Consider the following 23,196-nt stretch of genomic DNA (forward strand, 5'->3'; position numbering starts at 1 on the left):
ATTTATCATTAATATATTGAAATCTCAATTCATCCATTGAATTGATAGAATTTAACATTAATAAATAAATTATTTGAGCTTAGTTTAAAACAAAAAAATTTCAGTCAATAATAGTTAATTTTTTTATTTATATTTTTATTCTATATTTTAAAATTTAAATTTTAAATTTTAAATTCCAAAATTTTAATAAAAATTAAAAATAATTCTACAATAAAAAAAAGTTGGCTAATATAATATTATTTTAATTAGAAATTAATTCTCTTGATTTAACTATTAAAATTTTTTGATATAATAATTTTGAATGAGCGAATTCATTTTATAAACATTAAATCAAATAATATTATTAAAAAAATCTTGATTTTTTGTAAGTTGAAGATGATTTTTGTAAGTTTACAAATCCTATAAACTTACACTCAAATTTACAATGTAATTTGTATGAAGATGAATAAGCCTTTGACAACATTGCCAAAATCTCAAGCAATCATGGACACTCCTTCATATTACCCTCTCTCACTCCTCCTACTCCTCTCCCTTCCGCCTCTTCTCACATTCTTCCTCCTCCGCCGCCGCCACTCCTCCTCCTACCGCCAGCCTCCAGGACCACCAGGATGGCCAATTTTCGGCAACTTATTCCAGCTCGGAGACATGCCACACCGCACCCTCGCAAACCTAAGCCATACCTACGGCCCCGTTGTGCGCCTCCAGCTGGGAGCCATCAACACCGTCGCCATCCTCAGCGCCAAAACCGCCACTGAGTTCTTCAAGTCCCACGACCACAACTTCGCCGACAGGACAATCATTCAAACCATGCGAGTCCACAACTACGACAAGTCCTCTTTAGCCCTTGCCCCTTACGGCCCTTACTGGCGCCTCATGCGCCGCCTCGTCACGGTGGACATGCTCGTCGCGAAACGCATCAACGATACCGCTCCCGTCCGGCGCAGGTGCGTCAACGACATGGTTTCCTGGGTAGCAAAAGAAGCTAAAAAAGTCAAAGCCGGCGAAGGTGTCCACGTGGCAAGATTCGTGTTCTTGATGTCGTTCAATCTGTTCGGGAACCTTATGCTTTCCCAAGACATGTTTGACCCGGAATCGGAAACAGGTTCGGATCTGTTTAAAGCAATCATGGGGCTTTTGGAGTGGACGGGGCACGCGAACGTGGCGGACGTGTTCCCGTGGCTTGTGTGGGTGGACCCGCAGGGGCTGCAGCGGAGGATGAAGAGGGACATGGGAAAGGCCATTGATATTGCTTCCAAGTTCGTGAAGGAGCGGTTGCAGTTGCAGCATAGTGATGATATGGCTAGAAAGGATTTCTTGGATGTGCTGCTTCAATTTCAGGGCGGTGGCGGTGAGGAGGCACGGAATATCTCCGACAAGGACCTCAACGTATTCATTTTGGTAGGTATCATAGTATTATTTTCCCCGTTGACTAACATTTCATGTGAATAATCATCTTATTTTTTTCATTTACACATTTAATCAATTTTGTGAGGAAAAATTTGATCAATAGTTTAAAAGACTAAAAATTGACGAAGAATCAAACTAGAAAAAAAAAAAATACAAATAACTTTTCAGTCAATCTTTAATAAAATTTTATTTTTAATAGATTTTATACTGAATTTATTTGATAATTTATTTGGTGCATTCTGTAGTGTAGTGGCTTGTATATTTGGCGACTAAGGTGACCACAACGTTAAAACTAATAGGAGAGGGACGTGTGTAGTCTTTGACACTAGAAGGAGTTAAGTTGACGAGTTAAGTTGACGAGTTAATAGCACCATAACTCAACTAAGAAGCAAGGTAAATCATTGAGAGATGACAAAGAGTTCGCGTGTAGGATTGCTTTGAATTTGGAAAGAAAATGAAAATTGAATCGATTAAATTTAATTGGTTTGTGTTTTGAGGATTATCTGAATTAAATTGTATTTGGGTTTAGATGTGAGGTTCAGACTTCTTTTGTGACAGCGTTCGATTTATATTGGTGTCGAAGTACCATCGTCCAAGTTTTTCGTGAGGGAGGCGGGGGGTAGTATCTGCAAGGAATTCTGATGTCTAAGTTAGCAAAGGTTTAAAGTAGGTTTTTTAATAGATTGGATTTCGATTATACTTGAGTATGTCAGTATATTTATAGTAGAAAAGATAACCACCTGTTAGAGAAGTTCCACCTTGAATGGTGGTGCCGTTCCCTTTTTTAGGAAAGTTGTTTAGATCTTCATTCTAAATGGGTAGGAGATATCTTAGGAGTTAGTTACTTATTCAAATAAGTAAGGTTGAATTGTTGAATTGTTATCATCGCGCGCGACCTCTATAAGGTTGGGTAGGAGTAAATGAGGCCACCTTCGTTGGGTGGGTTTTTATTACTTTTGGACCTGGCTTTATTTTGGGCAAGGGTATGAACAGAGCTCCTGTTTGAACCTATACTTTTATAAGGTCGGACTCGAGCATTTGTAAATTTAACCTCCCACGTCGGGTATACTGCCTTTGGTAGGTCAGATACTCAATGTATTTTCGAAAATTTTTTGAAATATTGTGTCCCTTTATGGTACGGCATATGTTACTTTTGCAATTGTCTTGGGAACAGCGCATGTCATTAATGAGGGCGTGTAAATTTACTCTTTTGCCCTTTGTCTTATAAATACCCAAAATTTATTTCTTTCTCCTTTTTCAATTCTTCTTCTGAAACGTTTGTCCATTTTTTTTTTCAAAAATTTCTTCAACTTCATTTCCGCATCCCTTCTTGAATTCAAGGTTTTTTTTCATCTTGAAAAAAATGATTTTTTCTGCGCCTTTGGAGTGAAATGTTTGTGTCTTTGTTGTTCAAGCTCTTTTTTTTATTCGCATTCCTTCAAGGTTAGAGTTTCTTATCTTTTTGAATTTCCGTCTCTTTTTTCTTATTCTCTGAGTGGTGTTGTTGCTTTATTTTTTGGAGATGTTTTAAAAAAATTTTTCTTTTTTTTTTATTGAATCAGGACTTTTCATTGTTACCATGAGTCTTGAATATGGGGTTTTTGTTGTATTGCCCCTGAATGGTGTCAACTTAGCTGTTGAAGGTGGCATCATTTCTGTTTTTGGTAATGTGATTGTAGTTGTTAACTATGTGAGATGTTATACGTGTTTGTTGGGTGTGTGGGATGCTATACGTGTTTGTTGGTAAAACAAACAGCTCTTCCTTCACCCCTCCAATCCTAAGCGGAAGTCTAAAAAATAGAAGACCACCGACTCAGGGAGTGTCTATGAGCAGGGCTTTGATGCGGTGGCTTGGGCCCAAAATCACATCCTTCCAAATAGTTCTATTAGTATGGACGATGTTTTCGTGAAGAGCCACCTTCAAATACTTGCCCGAGGTGAAATTTGTGCAGCTGGGGTGTGTGCTTCATTATTGAAGGAGTTAGAGAAGAATCCCCTTGGCGCCACCCAGCAGGCTTTGGCTGACCTTCAAGCTGAGGTGGCATCCTTAAGGGAAACAAAATAGGAATTGGAGGGAGAGAAGGAGTCATTTTTGTCCGACCTTGAAAAATCTTGGGAAAGAGTAAAACAGGTGGAGGCTACCTTAGCCATAGCGGAACACTTAAAAAAGAAGGTTGAGGAGAGTTATACCAGAGTCATCAGGGAGAAGCTTGACTTAGTAGATGAGGTCTCTAACTCCAGGGAGAAATATGCGGAGCTTGAGAAAACTATAGTCGAAGGTATGGACGAGATGGTGAAAAATCTAAAGGCTCAGTTCCGGGTTGTTGCTCCCAAGGCGGACCTCTCCCTCATTAGTCTTGATAACATTGTGTTTGATGAGAAGATTGTTCCTGCACTTCAAGACGATGAAGACACTCTCATACCCGACCCGAAGACCTCAAAAGTCTGAGTCGAGGGAGCCTCTCAGAGCTTTCCCACCCGGATGGAACATGAGCTAATCTCTTCTCAGCCTAAAATTCTTTTGACTTCTTCCGTGTAACCTGAAGATATTTCCAACATGACTTCGAACAAGAAGATTCCTCCTCCTTAGTCTTTACTTTCTAAGTATTTGGATGACCCGGCCTATGGATCTTTTAATGAACAATTATTTTGTAATAGTTGTAGCTTAAACAATAAGACTTGTGGGAGAGTTGTCCAATATGCCCATAAGACTTGTGGGAGCTCGTCTACCCATGCTCCATTAGGTTGGGTGTGTTCTACCGATGTGAACTAGTGCTTGATTTTAAGGTTTGCCACTGAGCTTCTAAAGATTGAGTCGGTAAACTGAGTTCCATTATCCATGATAATGGAGTGTGAGACTCCAAATCGGGTAATAATATTCTTGTAAAGAAACTTTTAACTTCTTTAGGGTGTGATGGTTGTCAAGAGTTCTACTTCAATCCACTTGGTCAAACAATCAATCCCAACTATGAGGTACTTTACCTATTCGAGAATTGAGCTAAATATTCCCGTGCTTCTTCCAAGTATTTCTTCATGTTGAGATCTTTAACCTTCAACCCGAGTTCCTTCTTCAATATCTAAAATCACTCTTGCTCCACTTCTAGCTTTATTGGATGATCCATCTACATATAGATTCCAGGTAGTAGGACTTCCTTGGGCTTCCATGTATTTGGCCACAAAGTCGGCCAAATACTGGGATTTGATTACTGTCCGAGTTTTATACCTTAAGTCGAGCTTGGACAGTTCTATGGCCCATTATAGCATCCTTCCTACAATGTCCGTCTTCTATAGGATATGCTTCATGGATTGGTTTGTTTGGACTTTTATAGTATAAGCTTGAAAATAAGGTCGGAGCCTTCTGGAAGTGATGATAAGGGCATATGCGAACTTCTCTATGGTTTGATAGTTTAGTTCTGCCCCCTACAAAACTTTGCTAACAAAGTAGATAAGTTGTTCGTGTTTGTCTTCTCAAACTAATGCTGAGGCTATAGCTCGGCTTGCAACTGCTAGGTAGAGAATGAGCAAATCCCCTAGAACAGGTCGGATAAGGATTGGAGGTTGGCTCAAACAATATTTATTTACATTAAAATGACAATATTTTTGTGGTTTATTCAAAACGATATGAATATTATTTAAAAATTAGTTAAATTTCTTTTGCAAATATTTGTTATTAGAAAAATATAAGAATAAATCTTAGCACTCTTACTAACAAAGAATTATAATAAAATGTACAATCTACTTGATTGAAGAGTATATAAATTTAAAATTATAAGATTTCTAAATATATGTTTTGAGTAATAATTTTATTTGAAAATAATTAAAGTCTATTTTATAAGTTATTTAAGAAATAACTTTTATTATAAAATTTTAAAATACTAAACATTTGAAATCATGTGTTTATATTATTCATTATTTCATAGTTAGATTTTACATCTTCAGTTATGTTCTACATAATTTGATGTCAATCCTTGTGTTATCAAAATAATCATCATGTAGGGTGTTTTCTCCTATCTTATGTAATTTTTTCCCACCTTTTGTTAAAGATATCATTAAAAATGTAACCCTTTTTTTGACATTAAAAATAGAGGTGGTGTGGTATTACGACCTCTAAAATAAAATACATACATAATAGTAGTTGAAAGAATTTAATAATTGAGGAGCCTTGAAGGAAAGTTTAAGAAAAAATCATTAAAGGAAAAGCGCAATGCTCACATAATAGAAACTTGCGCATGAAGAAAAGTAAAGGCACATATATATAACAAGAGCGGTGTGTCAAGAGATATAGAATGTCAAGCTTCGGGCTCAACATGTGAAGCCAAGGCTAGCCGGAGAATATCATATATAAATATACATCCCAAAAGTACTCAAAATACATAATATAAACTCCTAGACCTCCATCAAGCCTCTAAGAGGTACATAAGTGAAACATACACAAAAGAGAGTCTAAACATATATATATATATATATATATATATATACATATAGCCCAAATATCAAAATATATCAGCCCGACTTTGCCTAAAAAAGAAACTCCAGACGCCTAGTGAGGTGCCTCTCGACCTGCGTCTGAAAACAATAACATATGTATGGAATGAGAACGAAGGGTTCTTAGCATAGTAATGGTGCCAACATACATAATATGAGGCCTCGGGAAAGTCAGAGGCGATTATAGAACTCCGACACTCAGAATTAAAACTTAGAGTTATAATTTAAAACCATGAACAAGGTAAGTTATCTAAGGCCCTTAAGTTCTAACAAAATTCTAAATTAACCCCTCATTCTTCACTTTCTTCCAACCCTCCAAACTCCAATGGAATAACTCTTGTCATTCCTCTGCCAGACAGGGGATCTCTCGGTTGCACAGACATATATTACATACAAGAAAAATACAAATAGATTACAGTTACAGCAAACAGAACATATAACAGTTAAGCATAGATTATCAAGTAGGCAAACCTAAGTAATGCAAACTCAAAAAAAATAAATAAATAAACTTGATGTATGCCTATCCTATGGCTGATGAGTCTCATCTGTCAGTTATATAGTCAAACCCGACAAGTCCGGTAGTTAAACCTTGGATAGTCCGTTCGTGTGTGCATCTCTAAGAGTCTATGCATAACTTTTACAATCAATTATCAAATTTAGCTCATTGGGGAAATTTCTGGGGAGTTAAAGTGCCAGACCACATCATGCGACGTAGAGTCAATAGAGTATCGAGTCTCAACCTGGATCAAGTGGTTGTAACCCAATCCATCTACCCAGAGAAACTCATATCTCAGATAAAAAGAAGTGCACCAGCCAAATCATCATTCAAGTTCAATTATTCTTTTTCATCTTAGCCATTGTTTATCACATATTCAGTGTTTCAGTACTTCTCAATCATAATTCACCACTTCACAAATTTTCTTCACTTTCAAGTTTCCATCTTCTCAAGGTTTACCCCTTTCAGTATGATTAAAAAAAGTTTTGGGATATTAAAGAGTAAAAATAGAGGTTTAGAGGTTAGAAAATAGGTTAATATTCACAAAAATGCATTTTCCCAAAAATAAAGGGTCTCGTATACGTGAGCTCTGTCCGCGTACGCATGCGATGTCTAGCGTATGCAGGGGTGTAATTCGCTAGGTCACGTACGTGACCCTTGTCCACGTACGCGAGTTCCCCAAGACAGTGGCCAATTCCCACGTACGCAGCCATATGTCCGCATATGCGGGCCTTGTATTTTCTCAAAAACCTGTTACAAATATGTAGAAACACTTTTACACACCAAACTTCCGACACACATAACCTTTTCGTAAGAAAATATTTTTAGTCTATTCTTCAAACGGTGTAAACTTCACAGACCAAATTTTTATATGAAACAAGTTTGGTGAAGTTCGAAGGTCCAGAAGTCGGGTTATGGCCTGCCAAAGTTTGATAAAAAATTGGATTTTTCATCAAAATCACAAACCTCCATTTTTATAAATTTCCATTTCAAAACCAAACATTCAAGTTCCAACTCAAACCAACCATATCCAAAACATACCTAAACACTTTTCATTTATTCCACAACATGTCAATACTTAAAATTCATACTCTTCTCCTAACAATTCAAAATCAAGCAACATAATTCATCAATATATCAACAATCATTGCTCATATTCATCATCCTCACCACAAGCATCAATCATTAATTCATTCTCAAACTAACTCAACATTGTTAATCAAGATTACTAAACATCAACATAATTGTACATTCTAACCTATCCTAAACACCACAAACACCACAAACACCAATGTTCCACCACAAACACCAATGTTCCACCAATGTCCCAAACACTAAAATGCATACCAACAGCAATTCTACCTCCAAGGTCTACAATCAAGCTTCCATAACCACTAATTTGGTCCCAACACATATAATCTAAACCAATACAAATTCATACCACACAAAATAAACTTAGGGTTCATAGTTATTCATTCACAAGAGTTAGAGGTTTCTCACCTTAACGACGGAAACTAGGACAAGGCCCGGCAAGCCCACTAAGTTAGCTTGATCCTAAACACCAAAACATCACAATTTCAATACCAAATGTCCAAATTTTTTAAATTTGGGGGAAGGAGAGGCTGCAAAAGAATTTGAGTTTTCTTTACCACAATGTTTGGTGGTTTTGTAGAGTTCGACGCAGTGATCATGTGGCCATAAGCGGTGCGGCGATCGGAGCTCCGGATTGAAAGTTATATGAGATTGAACGGAAGGTAGAGTTTGGTTTCACAAGTTTTTCTCCCTCTTGCGTATTTCAGCAGGCATGCATTTGAAGATGGGGAAGGGAGGCTGAGATCACTAAGTGTGGCTTGAATTGGGTTGGGCCTTGGGTCCAACGTGGTCCTAGTTTGACCGGTTTGGCCCGTTGGCTCAGTTTTAGGCCAAAACCCTTAAAATTGGTGTTAAAATTCGTATTTTTAATATTTCTACCCCGTTGGATTAATAAAATTTGGTTTTATAATTTCTTTGATTAATAATTAATTTATTAACTAATTATTCACTAATTATATGGAGTTTACAAAACAGATCTAAATTAGATCCGATTTTCATTGGACAACCTGAATCCACACCCAAACACAGATAGAAGCGTCATCTTCTTTCTTGTTCAGTGAAGATTCATGGTATCCATTGCTGCCTTCTATGTCTGCTGCAAAGACCGCCTTCGATGACCACCACAAAGACAGATAAAATACCCTGGCATCTGAATTATAAATGAAACCATCCTCAGCTATTCTGTCTCAGCAATTCTATATCATTATCTCATATCCTCACCTAGAGCAACTGAAATCACTTCACTGCATCTACCCAAAGAGGTCAAATTACCTCATTCAATAATCATCATCATTATTCAATTTCATCATCAACTCATCTCATTAATAACAGCCCTCAGTGTCAACCGGCACCAGCATGAGGGATCTCTCAGTTGTACAAACACAAGCAATACAGGCAAGTAATACACAATAAGGTACAAGTAGAACAAGTAGCACATAACCAGGTAACATAGCATATATGATATAGCAATCCAAAACAACTAGGCGAACCCAAATAATTCAAACATATGCAAATGATGTATGCCTACCCTATGGCTGATGATATTATCTGTCGGTTATATAGCCAACCCGACATGTCCTGGTAGCTAACCATGGACTGAAACACCCATGCGGAGCAAGTGGGTTTGAGCTACAACCCCCTTACTACTACCCGCTTAACCCAGAGCCAGTGGAATAACCACTACTACAGCTACTACCCAGGCGGGTGTTTAAAAGCTCAACCTGGAGCAAGTGGAATCACCGCTACTGCCGCTACTACTCAGGCATCACAATCTCTGACCTGGAGCAAGTGGGACGAACCACCATTCTTTCTTCTACCCAGGTATCTCAAGCATTGACCCGGAGCAAGCAGGACGAACCACAATCCTTGCTACTATCCAGGTACAGTCTCTTTGTTGCGACTTATTACCATTAGAGGGAATCCGTGCCGTGTCATCATTAGAGGGTATCTGTGCCCTGTCACCATTAGAGGGTATTGGTGCCCTGTCACCCTTACAACCAGAGAGACAACACCAGCATATTCACATTTAACATTTCCCATCATTATTCATTTACCACATTCATTCATTAATCATATATGCATTCCCGACATACTCATGTTCAAGCTTCTTTTCATTACTAGGCATACTATAAAGATTTAGGACTTAGAGGATGAAAATGGAGGCTTAGAAGTCTGAAATTCGGCTTTAAAAATTCAAAATTCAATTTTTGCTGAAAACAGGGTCATGCGTGCGCGTCGTCCACGCGCACACGTGGGAAGCAGAGAAAAGCGGGGACGCGTAAGTGTCACCCATGCGCACACGTGGGAAGTTGAGAGGTAGGGGGGACATGTGCACGTCAGCCACGCGTACGCATGGATGTGTTTTGTGCTCCTTGCACAAAACCAGCACGCTACCATCACAACTATCTTGAATTTATACCATGCACCTGCATCAATACAGCGATGCGTATGTGTCGGCCAGGCGTACACGTGAGAGAGTAAAAACTGTGAGTGACGCGTGCGCATCGGCCATGCGTGCGCGTCGGAGTATGTTTTACCAAAAATTTTACTAAGTCTGAAAAAGCTGCAGAATTTAATTTTCAAATCTCAAACTTCTGCCTCACATAACTTCTTCCACAAAATTCTTTTTTCAACCATTTCTGAACCGTTGGAAAGATCGTGAATAAACTTTTATAAAAATCTGGTTTTGAAGAATTTCTAACTCCGAGGACCGAGTTACGGGCCGCCGAAGTTGTTCAAAAATCAGTTTTTATGCAAAAACAGAATCACCAATTATTCCAATGTTCACAAGCCAAATTCATTTCCACTCATCCAAATGACCACAACCCAACCACATTCAGATAATTACACTCAACCAAAATCAAACCTACCTCATCTACACAATTCAATTCAATTTCGTCACCTTCCACTCCTAAATTCCTAATTTCTTATTATTCCACTTTCCTCCCATTTATTCACACACTCAATATTCAATATCCATTCAATCTCATATGACACCATACAATACACACATCACTTACCTTCCTTACCTCTTTCCTACCTCCGGCCCAAGATTCACGGCCTCCGGCCCAAATTCACAATTTAAATGCATATTCCACAAACCAATATTAATTATCCAATTCATCAAATTCTCAACACACCAAACATACAATTTCACACAACTCTCAACCCAATCATTAATTTATATTATATATCAACTATACATATTAGTACCAACCATTTATACAATCCAAACTTAATCCTAGGGGCATTTAGCCTAGGAATTCTCATCACACCACACGGTACTTAAATAAAACTTAAACCGTACCTCTTGGAGCCGAATCAATTGAGCCTCTTCTTTGGAAGTCTCCACCAACCTTAGCTCCAAGCCTCACCAAAGCCCCACAAGCAATATCAATCTTTGAATTGTGCACCAAAATCACCCAATACTCTAACATAATCAATTTTCACACTTATAATCAACCTAGGATTCATAAAAATGATAAATCACAAGGGTTGGAGGGTTTCTTATCTTAACCCATGAAATTGGTTGAAGGAACTCATCAATGGCTCATACTAGAGCACTCCTAAATAAACCAAAATCATAAAATTACTCACCACCCATAACCAAACTCGAATTTAAGTGGGAAAAAGAAAACTGGGCAAAGGACAATGGAATACTCACCATAAGACTTAGATAAAAATTGTAGAAGATGAGAAGAGCAACGCGTGACCACAAACGGCTCGTCAATCGGAGTTTCGGAGAGAAAGTTATGGTGGTTTGAAGTTGATGGTAGCTAGGGTTTCTCTCTTCCTCCTCTCTTCACCATTTTAGCGTGTTTCTCTCTTCAAAAAGGGGGAAATGGGTTGTTCTGTGCTGAAATGAGTTCTTATATAGTGTTCCACTTGGGCTCGGTTCACTTATTTTAGCCCGTTGACCCAATTTTAGGTTAAAACCTTTAAGATTAGAGTTTTAAATCGTATTTTAAATATTTCTAGCTTCCCAAATTATAATTTCTCCTTTCTTAACCTTATTCACTTATAATTAATTTATTTAGCTGTAGTACCGGTTATATTTCAGCCGGTATTGCCATTCAAATTTTCAATGCCCATTTTTACGCAGGAAACTATATTTTCTGACTCAGAAAAATTCACTAAGTCCAAATATCATATTTAAATTATCAAATTCTGATTGCTAAATTTTCTAACCATATTCGCTCCTATTTAATTTATATTTTAATTAATTACAGTTTGACCAGATTTTTCAGTAACAATGAAATAGTTAAGCACCAATCACCAATGTGATTCTCTCCACTAAGTAAACAAACTTTCTTTTAAAATTTATTTTCCATGTGTCACACATCTACTGGTAGGTCAATTTTTTACCATCCTTAGCCGCTATTCTTTATGCTGCCATTAAACTGATCAATTTGTTATAATGTTGGTTAAAATTAACCCCTAGAGCATCTCCAATGCATAGTTTTAATTTCATTTTATGGTCCAACAAGGTGCCACATAAGTATTTGTGGGACCATATATCATAAAATTTGATTTGAAACTCAATGTAAAATTTGCCATTCCAATGCATAGTCTCATTTTACTAACAACAATACAATAACGTTACAATGTTCATTTAATAAAAATTTAATAAAGTATACAAGTGGCATTATTTTGCTGATCTTTCTTTAAAATGATAAGGTATCTCTGTTTTTATACCAATATCATTTCAGAATTGGTATCTAAAATAAATTTTAAATAATTTCAATTACAGTAAAAGTAAAAAGTGATACCCGAAATTGATTCCATTGGAGTTGCTTTTATAATGTTATTATAGCTTAGTTGTCCAGCATTATTCATAAAATTATTATTTCAAATTAAAATGTAGGAAATATTCATGGCTGGATCAGAAACTACAAGCAGCACGATAGAGTGGGCACTCACAGAGCTTCTGTGCAACCGTAATTGCTTAATAAAGGTAAAATCCGAGCTCAATAGAGTGGTTGGAACCGCAAGGGAACTCGAAGAGAGTGACATAGAAAAGCTCCCATACCTTCAAGCTGTGGTGAAAGAAACACTTCGCTTGCACCCTCCCATTCCGTTGCTTGTTCCTCGAAGGGCCATTCAGGACACAAAGTTCATGGGATACTACATACCAAAAGACACGCAGGTCTTCGTGAATGCGTGGGCCATTGGAAGGGACCCAGATGTGTGGAAAGACCCTTTGACCTTCAAGCCTGAAAGGTTTATTTTTTGTGATGGTGGGTCAAAGGTAGATTATAAAGGTCAACACTATGAGTTCATTCCATTTGGTGCTGGGAGGAGGATGTGTGCGGGGGTCCCACTAGCCCACAGGGTCCTCCACTTGGTGTTGGGGTCATTGCTACATCGCTTTGATTGGGAGCTTGATAGCCATGTCACGCCATCAACCATGGATATGAGGGACAAATTGGGAATTACAATGAGGAAGCTTGAGCCCTTGCTTGCAGTGCCGAAGCTTGTTGCTCCATCATGAGTCTAAAGGTTAATTCATCAAGACCTCAGCTGCATTTCATATCGGTTAATCTATTATATGTATGTCTTGTCACTTTTTTTAGTGTTTTTGGGTAGTGAAATATTTACATCTTCACCCTTTTAATGTATTATATACGTGGTTTGATATGTTGGTATCTATATTAAAAAAGACACGTTATGTGTTCATCATTTCAATTCATGCAAAAACACATCAAAATGGAGAATTTAGATGGAATGAAAACTACTTGTATGAATTTTATTGAAAGTAACTACATAAATTCTGTCTATCTTTCATTTAAATATTGGGAGTTTATGAATTATGATTTATGAGGTATTGTGCGAAAGTAGTTAAATATTTATGTCATCTTCACCCTTTTAATGTATTATATATGTGGTTTAATCTGTTGGTATCTATGTTAAAAAAGACATTGTATGTGTTCATCATTTCAATTCAAGCATGAGTGATATCGATTTTACAACCACAATCTACCGGTAAGTGCACCGGTTCAAGTAATAAACTCACGATGAGTGAGTGTCAATCCTATGAGGATTAACGGATTAAGCAAACAATAGTCAATCAATTATTCTAGTCAAACAATCAAAATTTAGTGTGTTTAGAAAGCTTTGACATAAACAATTGATGCAGAGTGAAATCGTCGGTTTGGAATTTTTACGAAATAATCACGTTGCAAGTATAATTCCAAACCAACAGATAACTCACAATCAAAGTTTAATTTTTTTGTCACTTAAGTCAAACCAATAAAAATACTGAGAGTATTAGATATCAGATCATCTCTCGAAAAAATTGCAGGGAAGTGTGCATATTATTGGTTATGGGATTTTTTTGCAGTTTTGATAACAATGAAACAAGAAATGAAAGGTGCAAGAAAGTAAAGATCAAATAAAGAAATCAAATACTAAAAGACACTTTTGGCAATGGTTAAGATTCAAGGTTTTCAATCTAGATCATTGACCACAACATGGCAATTACAAAGAGTTAATTTTACTTAGCTATCCTTAACATCGGAGGGAGAAATCAAATGGACATAGTTGATCCGAAAACCAACTAACAACCCTAAATCGCCAATCACATTGGATATCAATGACATCAAGGCACCTAAGTCCTCAATACCAAACCAAGAGAACTAAAAATCTACCATAAAACTAAGAGAGACATATCATCAAATACTTGGTGTGCATAAAAATAAGAGCATGGTAAATTGCAAGAATAATAAATTCTAAGACTACCAATCGCAAGAAATCAACAAAAACAACTAGATTAAACCACAAAAAAACATAAAATATTAAATTGCATTAAGGAAAAGGGAATTAACAATATTGTTCATAAAACTAAAATTGACAAAATAAAGAAATTAAGAAGTAAAACTGAGAGAATTAAGACAATAGAGCAAGGAAATATAAAGAGAGTTGAACTAAAACAAGAATTAAAACTTAGATCTAAGAAATTTAACCTAAACTATCCTAAATTCTAGAGAGAAGTTAGAGCTTCTCTCTCTACAAATCTAACCTAAAACATGGCTAAAACTCAATTATAACTACTTGGTTCATCCTCCCCTCAATTCCTAGTTCAATAGCATCAGAAATGGGTTGGATTGGGCCCAGAATACTCCAGAAATCACTGGGCACGTGCTCATTAAGTGAGTCACGTTTTTGATGTGCCGCGTACGCAGTCTTTGGATGCGTACGCGGGCCCCTTAACACAACGTCCACTATAGATAATTACATATCATTTTGAAGCCCATAATGTTAGCTTTCTAATACCATCAGAATGCCTCATTCGAAGCTCTAACACTCAAGTTATGATCACTTTAGTACAAAGAGGTTAGGGCTGACAACTCTACACATCCTTCACTTTTTCATGAATTCTCCACTTTTGCATGCTTTTTCCTTACTTCTTCAATCTATACATGCCTTGTAAAAATGAAATCACTTCAACAAACACATAAAGAATCGAATGGGATTAAAGTGAATTAAATCTAGCAATTTACATGCCTAAAAAGCATGATTTTACTATAAAGCACAATTTAGGAAGAATTCACAAAACTATGCTATTTTAATAAATAAATATAGGAAAATTTGAAAAAATTCACTCAATTTAACACGAGATAAACCATAAAATTGTGGCTTATCAACCTTCCGACACTTAAACATAGCATGTACTCATGCTAAACCAAGAAAGATATCAATACAGACTATCTATATGCACTCTATCTATATGCATGCAACTATTCTACCTAATACCATCTAACTATCTATATATATTTACTTAGTCAAAATAAATTAATTTTCAAGAATACATATATAAACAACCAATGGCTAAAACAATCATAACCAAATCCAATTCACAATTGAAATGAGTCATAGATAAGAATTTACAACTTGCAAGATGAGAAATGATCATAGGTGGAAGCATGGAATTGAGCAATCAAACCCATCACTAGATGTGTATACACTCTAGTCACTCAAGTGCTTAGGATCGATCCACTCAATTCTCTTCTAATCATGCTTTTTAAGATTTGTGTTTCATCTAACAATCAACAATTATTCAATTTTATAGATACAATTATCATGAGGACTTTTCATAAGGTTGTAATGAGGTTAGGATCAAGGTAAGGATATATATGGCTAAGTGAGCTAGAATTTGAACCTTTGATCAACTTAAGCTCTCACCAAACACATATACAACTGGTGCACGAAATTGTGATCATCAATGGTGCCAACAACTTGGTACACACAATTGTAATCTCAACTCTTTATCACAACTTCGCACAACTAACCAGCAAGTGCACTGGGTCGTCCAAGTAATAAACCTTACGTGAGTAAGGGTCAATCCCACGGAGATTGTCGGCCTGAAACAAGCTATGGTCACCTTGTAAATCTCAGTCAGGCGGATTCAAATGGTTATGGTGAATTGATAATAAAAACATAAATAAAATATAAACTGGGATAGAGATACTTATGTAATTCATTAGTGAGAATTTCAAATAAGCGTATAGAGATGCTTTCGTTCCTCCTGAACCTCTGCTTTTCTATTGTCTTCATCCAATCATTCCTACTCCTTTCCATGGCAAGCTTTATGTTGGGCATCACCGTTGTCAATGGCTACATCCCGTCCTCTCTGTGAAAATGGTCCAATGCGCTGTCACTGCATGGCTAATCATCTGTCAGTTCTCGATCATACTGGAATAGGATTTACTATCCTTTTGCGTCTGTCACTACGCCCAGCACTCGCGAGTTTGAAGCTCGTCACAGCCATCCTTTCCCAGATCCTACTCGGAATACCACAGACAAGGTTTAGACTTTTCAGATCTCAGGAATGGCCATCCATGGGTTCTAACTTATACCACGAAGACTCTAATATCTCGGACTTGGTCCCCTGTATTAGATATCTAAGAGATACTCATTCTAGCTTGTTTGCATGTAGAACGGAAGTGTTTGTCAGGCACGCATTCATAAGTGAGAATGATGATGAGCGTCACATAATCATCACATTCATCATGTTCTTGTGTGCGAATGGATATCTTAGAATAGGAATAAGCTTGAATTGAATAGAAAAATAATAGTACTTTGCATTAATCTGTGAGGAACAGCAGAGCTCCACACCTTAATCTATGGTGTGTAGAAACTCTACCGTTGAAAATACATAAGTGATAAGGTCCAGGCATGGCTGAATGGCCAGCCCCCATAAAGGTCTAAAATAGCATAAAACTGATCAAAGATGTAAATACAATAGTAAAAAGTCCTATTTATGCTAAACTAGTTACTAGGGTTTACAGAATTGAGTAAATGATGTAGAAATCCACTTCTGGGGCCCACTTGGTGTGTGCTTGGGCTGAGCATTGAGCCTTAAACGTGTAGAGGCTTCTCTTGGAGTTGAACGCCAGTTTGTAACATGTTTCTGGCGTTTAATTCAAGAATACAGCATGAAATTGGTGTTGAATGCCAGTTTTCGTCATCTAAATTTGGGCAAAGTATGAACTATTATATATTGCTGGAAAGCCCTGGATGTCTACTTTCCAACGCAATTAAGAGCGTGCCATTTAGAGTTCTGTTGCTCCAGAAAATCCACTTTGAGTGCAGGGAGGTCAGAATCCAGCAGCATCTGCAGTCCTTATTCAACCTCTGAATCTGATTTTTGCTCAAGTCCCTCAATTTCAGCCAGAAAATATCTGAAATCACAGAAAAATATACAAACTCATATTAAAGTCTAGAAATGTGAATTTTAATTAAAAACTAATAAAAATATACTAAAAACTAACTAAAGTATACTGAAAACTATGTAAAAACAATGCCAAAAAGCGTATAAATTATCCGCTCATCACAACACCAAACTTAAATTGTTGCTTGTCCCCAAGCAACTGAAAATAAATTAGGATAAAAAGAAGAGAATATACTATAAATTTCAAAATATCAATGAAACTTAGCTCCAATCAGATGAGCGGGACTTGTAGCTTTTTGCCTCTTGAATAGTTTTGGCATCTCACTTTATCCATTGAAGTTCAGAATGATTGGCATCTATAGAAACTTAGAATTCAGATAGTATTATTGATTCTCCTAGTTCAGTATGTTGATTCTTGAACACAGTTACTTTATGAGTCTTGGCCATGGCCCTAAGCACTTTGTTTTCCGGTATTACCACCGGATACATAAATGCCACAGACACATAACTGGGTGAACCTTTTCAGATTGTGACTCAGCTTTGCTAAAGTCCCCAATTAGAGGTGTCCAGGGTTCTTAAGCACACTCTGTTTTTGCTTTAGACCTTGACTTTAACCACTCAGTCTCAAGTTTTCACTTGACACCTTCACGCCACAAGCACATGGTTAGGGACAGCTTGGTTTAGCCGCTTAGGCCAGAATTTTATTCCTTTAGGCCCTCCTATCCACTGATGCTCAAAGCCTTGGATCCTTTTTATTACCCTTACCTTTTGGTTTTAAGGGCTATTGGCTTTTTGCTCTTGCCTTTTGGTTTTAAGAGCTTTTGGCTTTTTCTGCTTGCTTTTTCTTTTTCTTTCCCCCCTTTTTTTTTTGCTATTTTTTTTCGCAAGCTTTTGTATTCACTGCTTTTTCTTGCTTCAAGAATCATTTTATGATTTTTCAGATTATCAAATAACATGTCTCCTTTTTCCTTATTCTTCAAGAGCCAACATATTTAACATTCATAAACATCAACTTCAAAAAGACATATGCACTGTTCAAGCATTCATTCAGAAAACAAAAAGTATTGTCACCACATCAAAATAATTAAACTAGTGTTAAGGATGAATTTGAAACCATGTACTTCTTGTTCTTTTGTAATTAAAATATTTTTCATTCAAGAGAGGTGATGGATTCATATTCATAACTTTAAGGCATAAACACTTAGACACTAGTGATCATATAATAAAGACACAAACATAAATAACACATAAGGCTCAAAAATCGAAAAACAGTAAAATAAATAGACAAGGAGATTAAGGAATGAGTCCACCTTAGTGAGGGTGGCATCTTCCTCTCCTTGAAGAACCAATGGTGCTTTTGAGCTCCTCTATGTCTCTTCCTTGTCTTTGTTGCTCCTCCCTCATAGCTCTTTGATCTTCTCTAATCTCATGAAGGATGATGGAGTGCTCTTGGTGCTCCACCCTTAGTTGTCCCATGTTGGAACTTAATTCTCCTAGGGAAGTGTTGATTTGCTCCCAATAATTCTGTGGAGGAAAGTGCATCCCCTGAGGCATCTCAAGGATTTCATGGTGAGGAATTTCCTCATGCTCATGTTGAGGTCCATGATCTCTTATTTGCTCCATCCTTTTCTTAGTGATGGGCTTGTCCTTTTCAATGAGGATGTCTTCCTCTATGTCAATTCCAGCCGAATTGCAGAGGTGGCAAATAAGGTGAGGAAAGGCTAACCTTGCCTAAGTGGAGGACTTGTCAGCCACCTTCTAGCGTTCTTGAGGTATAATCTCATGAACTTCCACCTCTTCTCCAATTATGATACTATGGATCATGATGGCCCGGTCTATAGTAACTTCAGACCGATTACTAGTAGGAATGATTGAGCGTTGAATGAACTCTAGCCATCCCCTAGCCACTGGTTTGAGGTCATGCCTTATTAATTGAACCGGCTTGCCTCTTGAGTCAATTTTCCATTGAGCTCCTTCCTCACATATGTCTATGAGGACCTGGTCCAACCTTTGATCAAAGTTGACCCTTCTTGTGTAGGGACGTGCATTCTCTTCCATCATTGGCAAGTTGAACGCCAGCCGTACAATTTCTGGACTGAAATCTAAGTATTTCCCTCGAACCATGGTAAGCCAATGCTTTGGATTCGGGTTCACACTTTGATCATGGTTCCTAGTGATCCATGCGTTTGCATAGAACTCTTGAACCATTAGGATCCTGACTTGTTGAATGGGGTTGGTGAGAACTTCCCAACCTCTCCTTTGGATCTCAAGTCGGATCTCCGGATACTCATTCTTTTTGAGCTTGAAAGGAACCTCAGGGATCACTTTCTTCTTGGCCACAACTTCATAGAAGTGGTTTTGATGGACCTTTGAGATAAATCTCTCCATCTTCCATGACTCAGAGGTGGAAGCAATTGCCTTCCCTTTCCTCTTTCTAGAGGTTTCTCTGGCCTTAGGTGCCATAAATGAGTATGGAAAAACAAAAAGCTATGCTTTTACCACACCAAACTTAAAATGTTTGCTCATCCCCGAGCAAAAAAAGAAAGAAAGAAGGAGAAGAAGAAGAGAAATGGAGGAGAGGGGGGTGTAGGGTTCGGCCATTAGGGTTGGGTTTGGGAGGGAAAATATTTTGAATTTTGAAGGTAGGTGGGTTTTATAGGGAAGAGAGGATGGATGTGAGTGGTGAAGAGGTGATGGGAAAGAGTGATTGAGGTGATTGGTGAAGGGTATTTGGGGAAGAGAGTTATGAAAAGGTGTGAAGTGGAGAGAAGAAGATGTAGGGATCCTGTGGGGTCAGAGATCAAGTGGGGTCAAGGACTTAACATCCCTACTCCAATTAGGCGTGTAAAATGCCCTTGCTGTGCAATCCTGGCATTTAACGCCAGACTGCTGCTTGTTTCTGGCGTTAAACGCCCAAATGTAGCTTGTTTCTAGCGTTTAACACCAGGTAGATGCTTGTTTCTGGCATTAAACGCCAGCTTGGTGCCTGTTTCTGGCGTTAAACGCCAGATAGATGCTTGGTGGATGAAATTGTGATTACACTTTGAATATGTAAAATTCATTGCTATTTCTTTCCCTGGCAATGGCACCAAAAACACGATGCCAATACCATGGTTCACAACTTCGCACAACTAACCAGCAAGTGCACTGGGTCGTCCAAGTAATACCTTACGTGAGTAAGGGTCGAATCCCACGGATATTGTTGGTATGAAGCAAGCTATGGTCACCTTGTAAATCTCAGTCAGGCGGATATAAAATAGTGATGGGGTTTTCAAAATTAATTAATAAAATAAGGATAGAAATACTTATGTAACTCATTAGTGAGAATTTCAGATAAGCGTATGGAGATGCATTCGTTCCTCTGAACCTCTACTTTCCTGCTGTCTTCATCCAATCAATCTTACTCCTTTCTATGGCTGGCTTTATGTAAGGATGTCACCGGTGCCAATGGCTACTTTCGATCTCTCTCGGGAAAATGGTCCAAATGCTCTGTCACAGCACGGCTAATCGTCTGGAGGCATCACCCTTGTCGTTGGTTGCATCCTATTCCTCTCTGTGAAAATGGTCCAATGCGCTGTCACTGCATGGCTAATCATCTTGGAGGTTCTCGATCATACTGGAATAGGATTTACTATCCTTTTGCGTCTGTCACTACGCCCAGCACTCGCGAGTTTGGAGTTCGTCACAGTCATTCAATCCTAGAGTCCTACTCGGAATACCACGGACAAGGTTTAGACTTTCCGGACCCTCATGAATGCCGCCATCAATCTAGCTTATGCCACAAAGATTCTGATTAAGAGATCTAAGAGATACTCATTCAATCTAATGTAGAACGGAAGTGGTTGTCAGGCACGCGTTCATAGGGAATGATGATGATTGTCACGTTCATCACATTCAGGTTGAAGTGCGAATGAATATCTTAGAAGCGGAACAAGTGAATTGAATAGAAAACAGTAGTACTTTGCATTAATCTTTGAGGAACAGCAGAGCTCCACACCTTAATCTATGGAGTGTAGAAACTCTACCCTTTGAAAATACATAAGTGAAAGGTCCAGGCATGGCCGAATGGCCAGCCCCCATGATCTAAGAACCAGGCGTCCAAAGATGATCCAAAGATGGTTCAAAAGATGATCTAATACAATAGTAAAAGGTCCTATTTATAATAAATTAGCTACTAGGGTTTATAGAAGTAAGTAATTGATGCATAAATCCACTTCCGGGGCCCACTTGGTGTGTGCTTGGGCTGAGCTTGAAGTCTACACGTGGAGAGGTCCTTCTTGGAGTTGAACACCAGCTTTTGTGCCATTTTGGGCGTTGAACTCCTCTTTGCAACTTGTTTCTGGCGCTGGACGCCAGAATTGGGCAGAGACCTGGCGTTGAACGCCAGTTTGCGTCGTATAAACTTGGGCAAAGTATGGACTATTATACATCGATGGAAAGCCCTGGATCTCTACTTTCCAACGCAATTGGAAGCTCGCCATTTTAAGTTCTTTAGCTCCAGAAAATCCATTTTGAGTGCAGGGAGGTCAGAATCCAACAGCATCAGCAGTCCTTCTTCAACCTCTGAATCTGATTTTTGCTCAATTCCCTCAATTTCAGCCAGAAAATACCTGAAATCACAGAAAAATACACAAACTCATAGTAAAGTCCAGAAATGTGAATTTAACATAAAAACTAATGAAAACATCCCTAAAAGTAACTAGATCCTACTAAAAACATACTAAAAACAATGTCAAAAAGCGTATAAATTATCCGCTCATCAATGCTTGTTTCTGGCGTTTAAACGCCAGACTGCTCTCCTCTAGGGTGTGCTATTTTTAATGCTATTTTTTATTTTGTTTTTGATTTTTCAGTAGTTTTTGTGACTCCACATGATCATCAACCTAATAAAACACGAAATAACAAAGAGAAAATAAAATAGATATGATTAAATAACATTGGGTTGCCTCCCAACAAGCGCTTCTTTAATGTCAATAGCTTGACAGTGAGCTCCCATGGAGCCTCACAGATAATCAGAGCAAGGTTGGAACCTCCCAACACCAAACTTAGAGTTTGAATGTGGGGGTTCAACACCAAACTTAGAGTTTGGTTGTAGCCTCCCAACACCAAACTTAGAGTTTGATTGTGGGGGCTTTGATTGACTCTGCAGTGAGAGAAGCTTTTCATGCTTCCTCTCCATGGTTACAAAAGGAGATCCTTGAGTTTTAAACACAAGGTTGTCCTCATTCAGTTGAAGGATCAATTCTCCTCTGTCCACATCAATCACAGCTCTTGCTGTGGCTAGGAAGGGTCTTCCAAGGATGATGGATTCATCCTCATCCTTCCCAGTGTCCAGGATTATGAAATCAACAGGGATGTAAAGGCCTTCAACCTTTACTAACACGTCCTCTACTAGTCCATAAGCCTGTTTTCTTGAGTTGTCTTCCATCTCTAATGAGATTCTAGCAGCTTGCATCTCATAGATCCCAAGTTTCTCCATTACAGAGAGTGGCATTAAGTTTATTCCTGACCCCAGGTCACACAGAGCTTTCTCAAAGGTCATGGTGCCTATGTTATAGGGAATTAGAAATTTACCAGGATCCTGTTTCTTTTGAGGTAATTTCTGCCTATCCAATGCATTCAGTTCATTGGTGAGCTAGGGTGGTTCATCTTCCCAAGTCTCATTACCAAATAATTTGGCATTCAGCTTCATGATTGCACCAATGTACTTGGGAACTTGCTCTTCAGTAATGTCTTCATCCTCTTCAGAAGAAGAGTACTCATCAGAGCTCATGAAGGGCAGAAGAAGGTTTAATGGAATCTCTATGGTCTCTAGGTGAGCCTCAGATTCCTTTAGGTCCTCATTGAGGAACTCCTTTTTGATCACTGAACGTCCCAGGAGGTCTTCCTCACTGGGATTCACATCCTCTCCCTCCCTTGTAGGTTTGGCCATGATGGTTAAATCTATGGCCTTGCACTCTCTCTTTGGATTCTCTTCTGTATTGCTTGGGAGAGTACTAGGAGGGATTTCAGTGACTCTTTTACTCAGCTGGCCCACTTTTGCCTC

At 38.1% G+C, this 23,196-nt stretch overlaps 1 protein-coding gene across 1 annotated transcript; it reads left to right on the plus strand.

Moving 5' to 3' along the window:
* Positions 1-418: 418 nt before the first annotated feature.
* LOC107619279 (cytochrome P450 76A2) lies at positions 419-13,270 on the plus strand. Its single transcript, XM_016321532.3, has 2 exons — positions 419-1,398; positions 12,345-13,270. Exons 1-2 carry the CDS (start codon positions 436-438, stop codon positions 12,969-12,971), a joined length of 1,590 nt encoding a protein of 529 aa, XP_016177018.2. The 5' UTR covers positions 419-435; the 3' UTR covers positions 12,972-13,270.
* The last annotated feature ends 9,926 nt before the right edge of the window (positions 13,271-23,196 follow it).

This window comes from Arachis ipaensis, chromosome B6 (assembly GCF_059453495.1).
Source record: "Arachis ipaensis isolate K30076 ecotype BB chromosome B6, ASM5945349v1, whole genome shotgun sequence".
NCBI classification, from domain to species: Eukaryota; Viridiplantae; Streptophyta; class Magnoliopsida; order Fabales; family Fabaceae; genus Arachis; species Arachis ipaensis.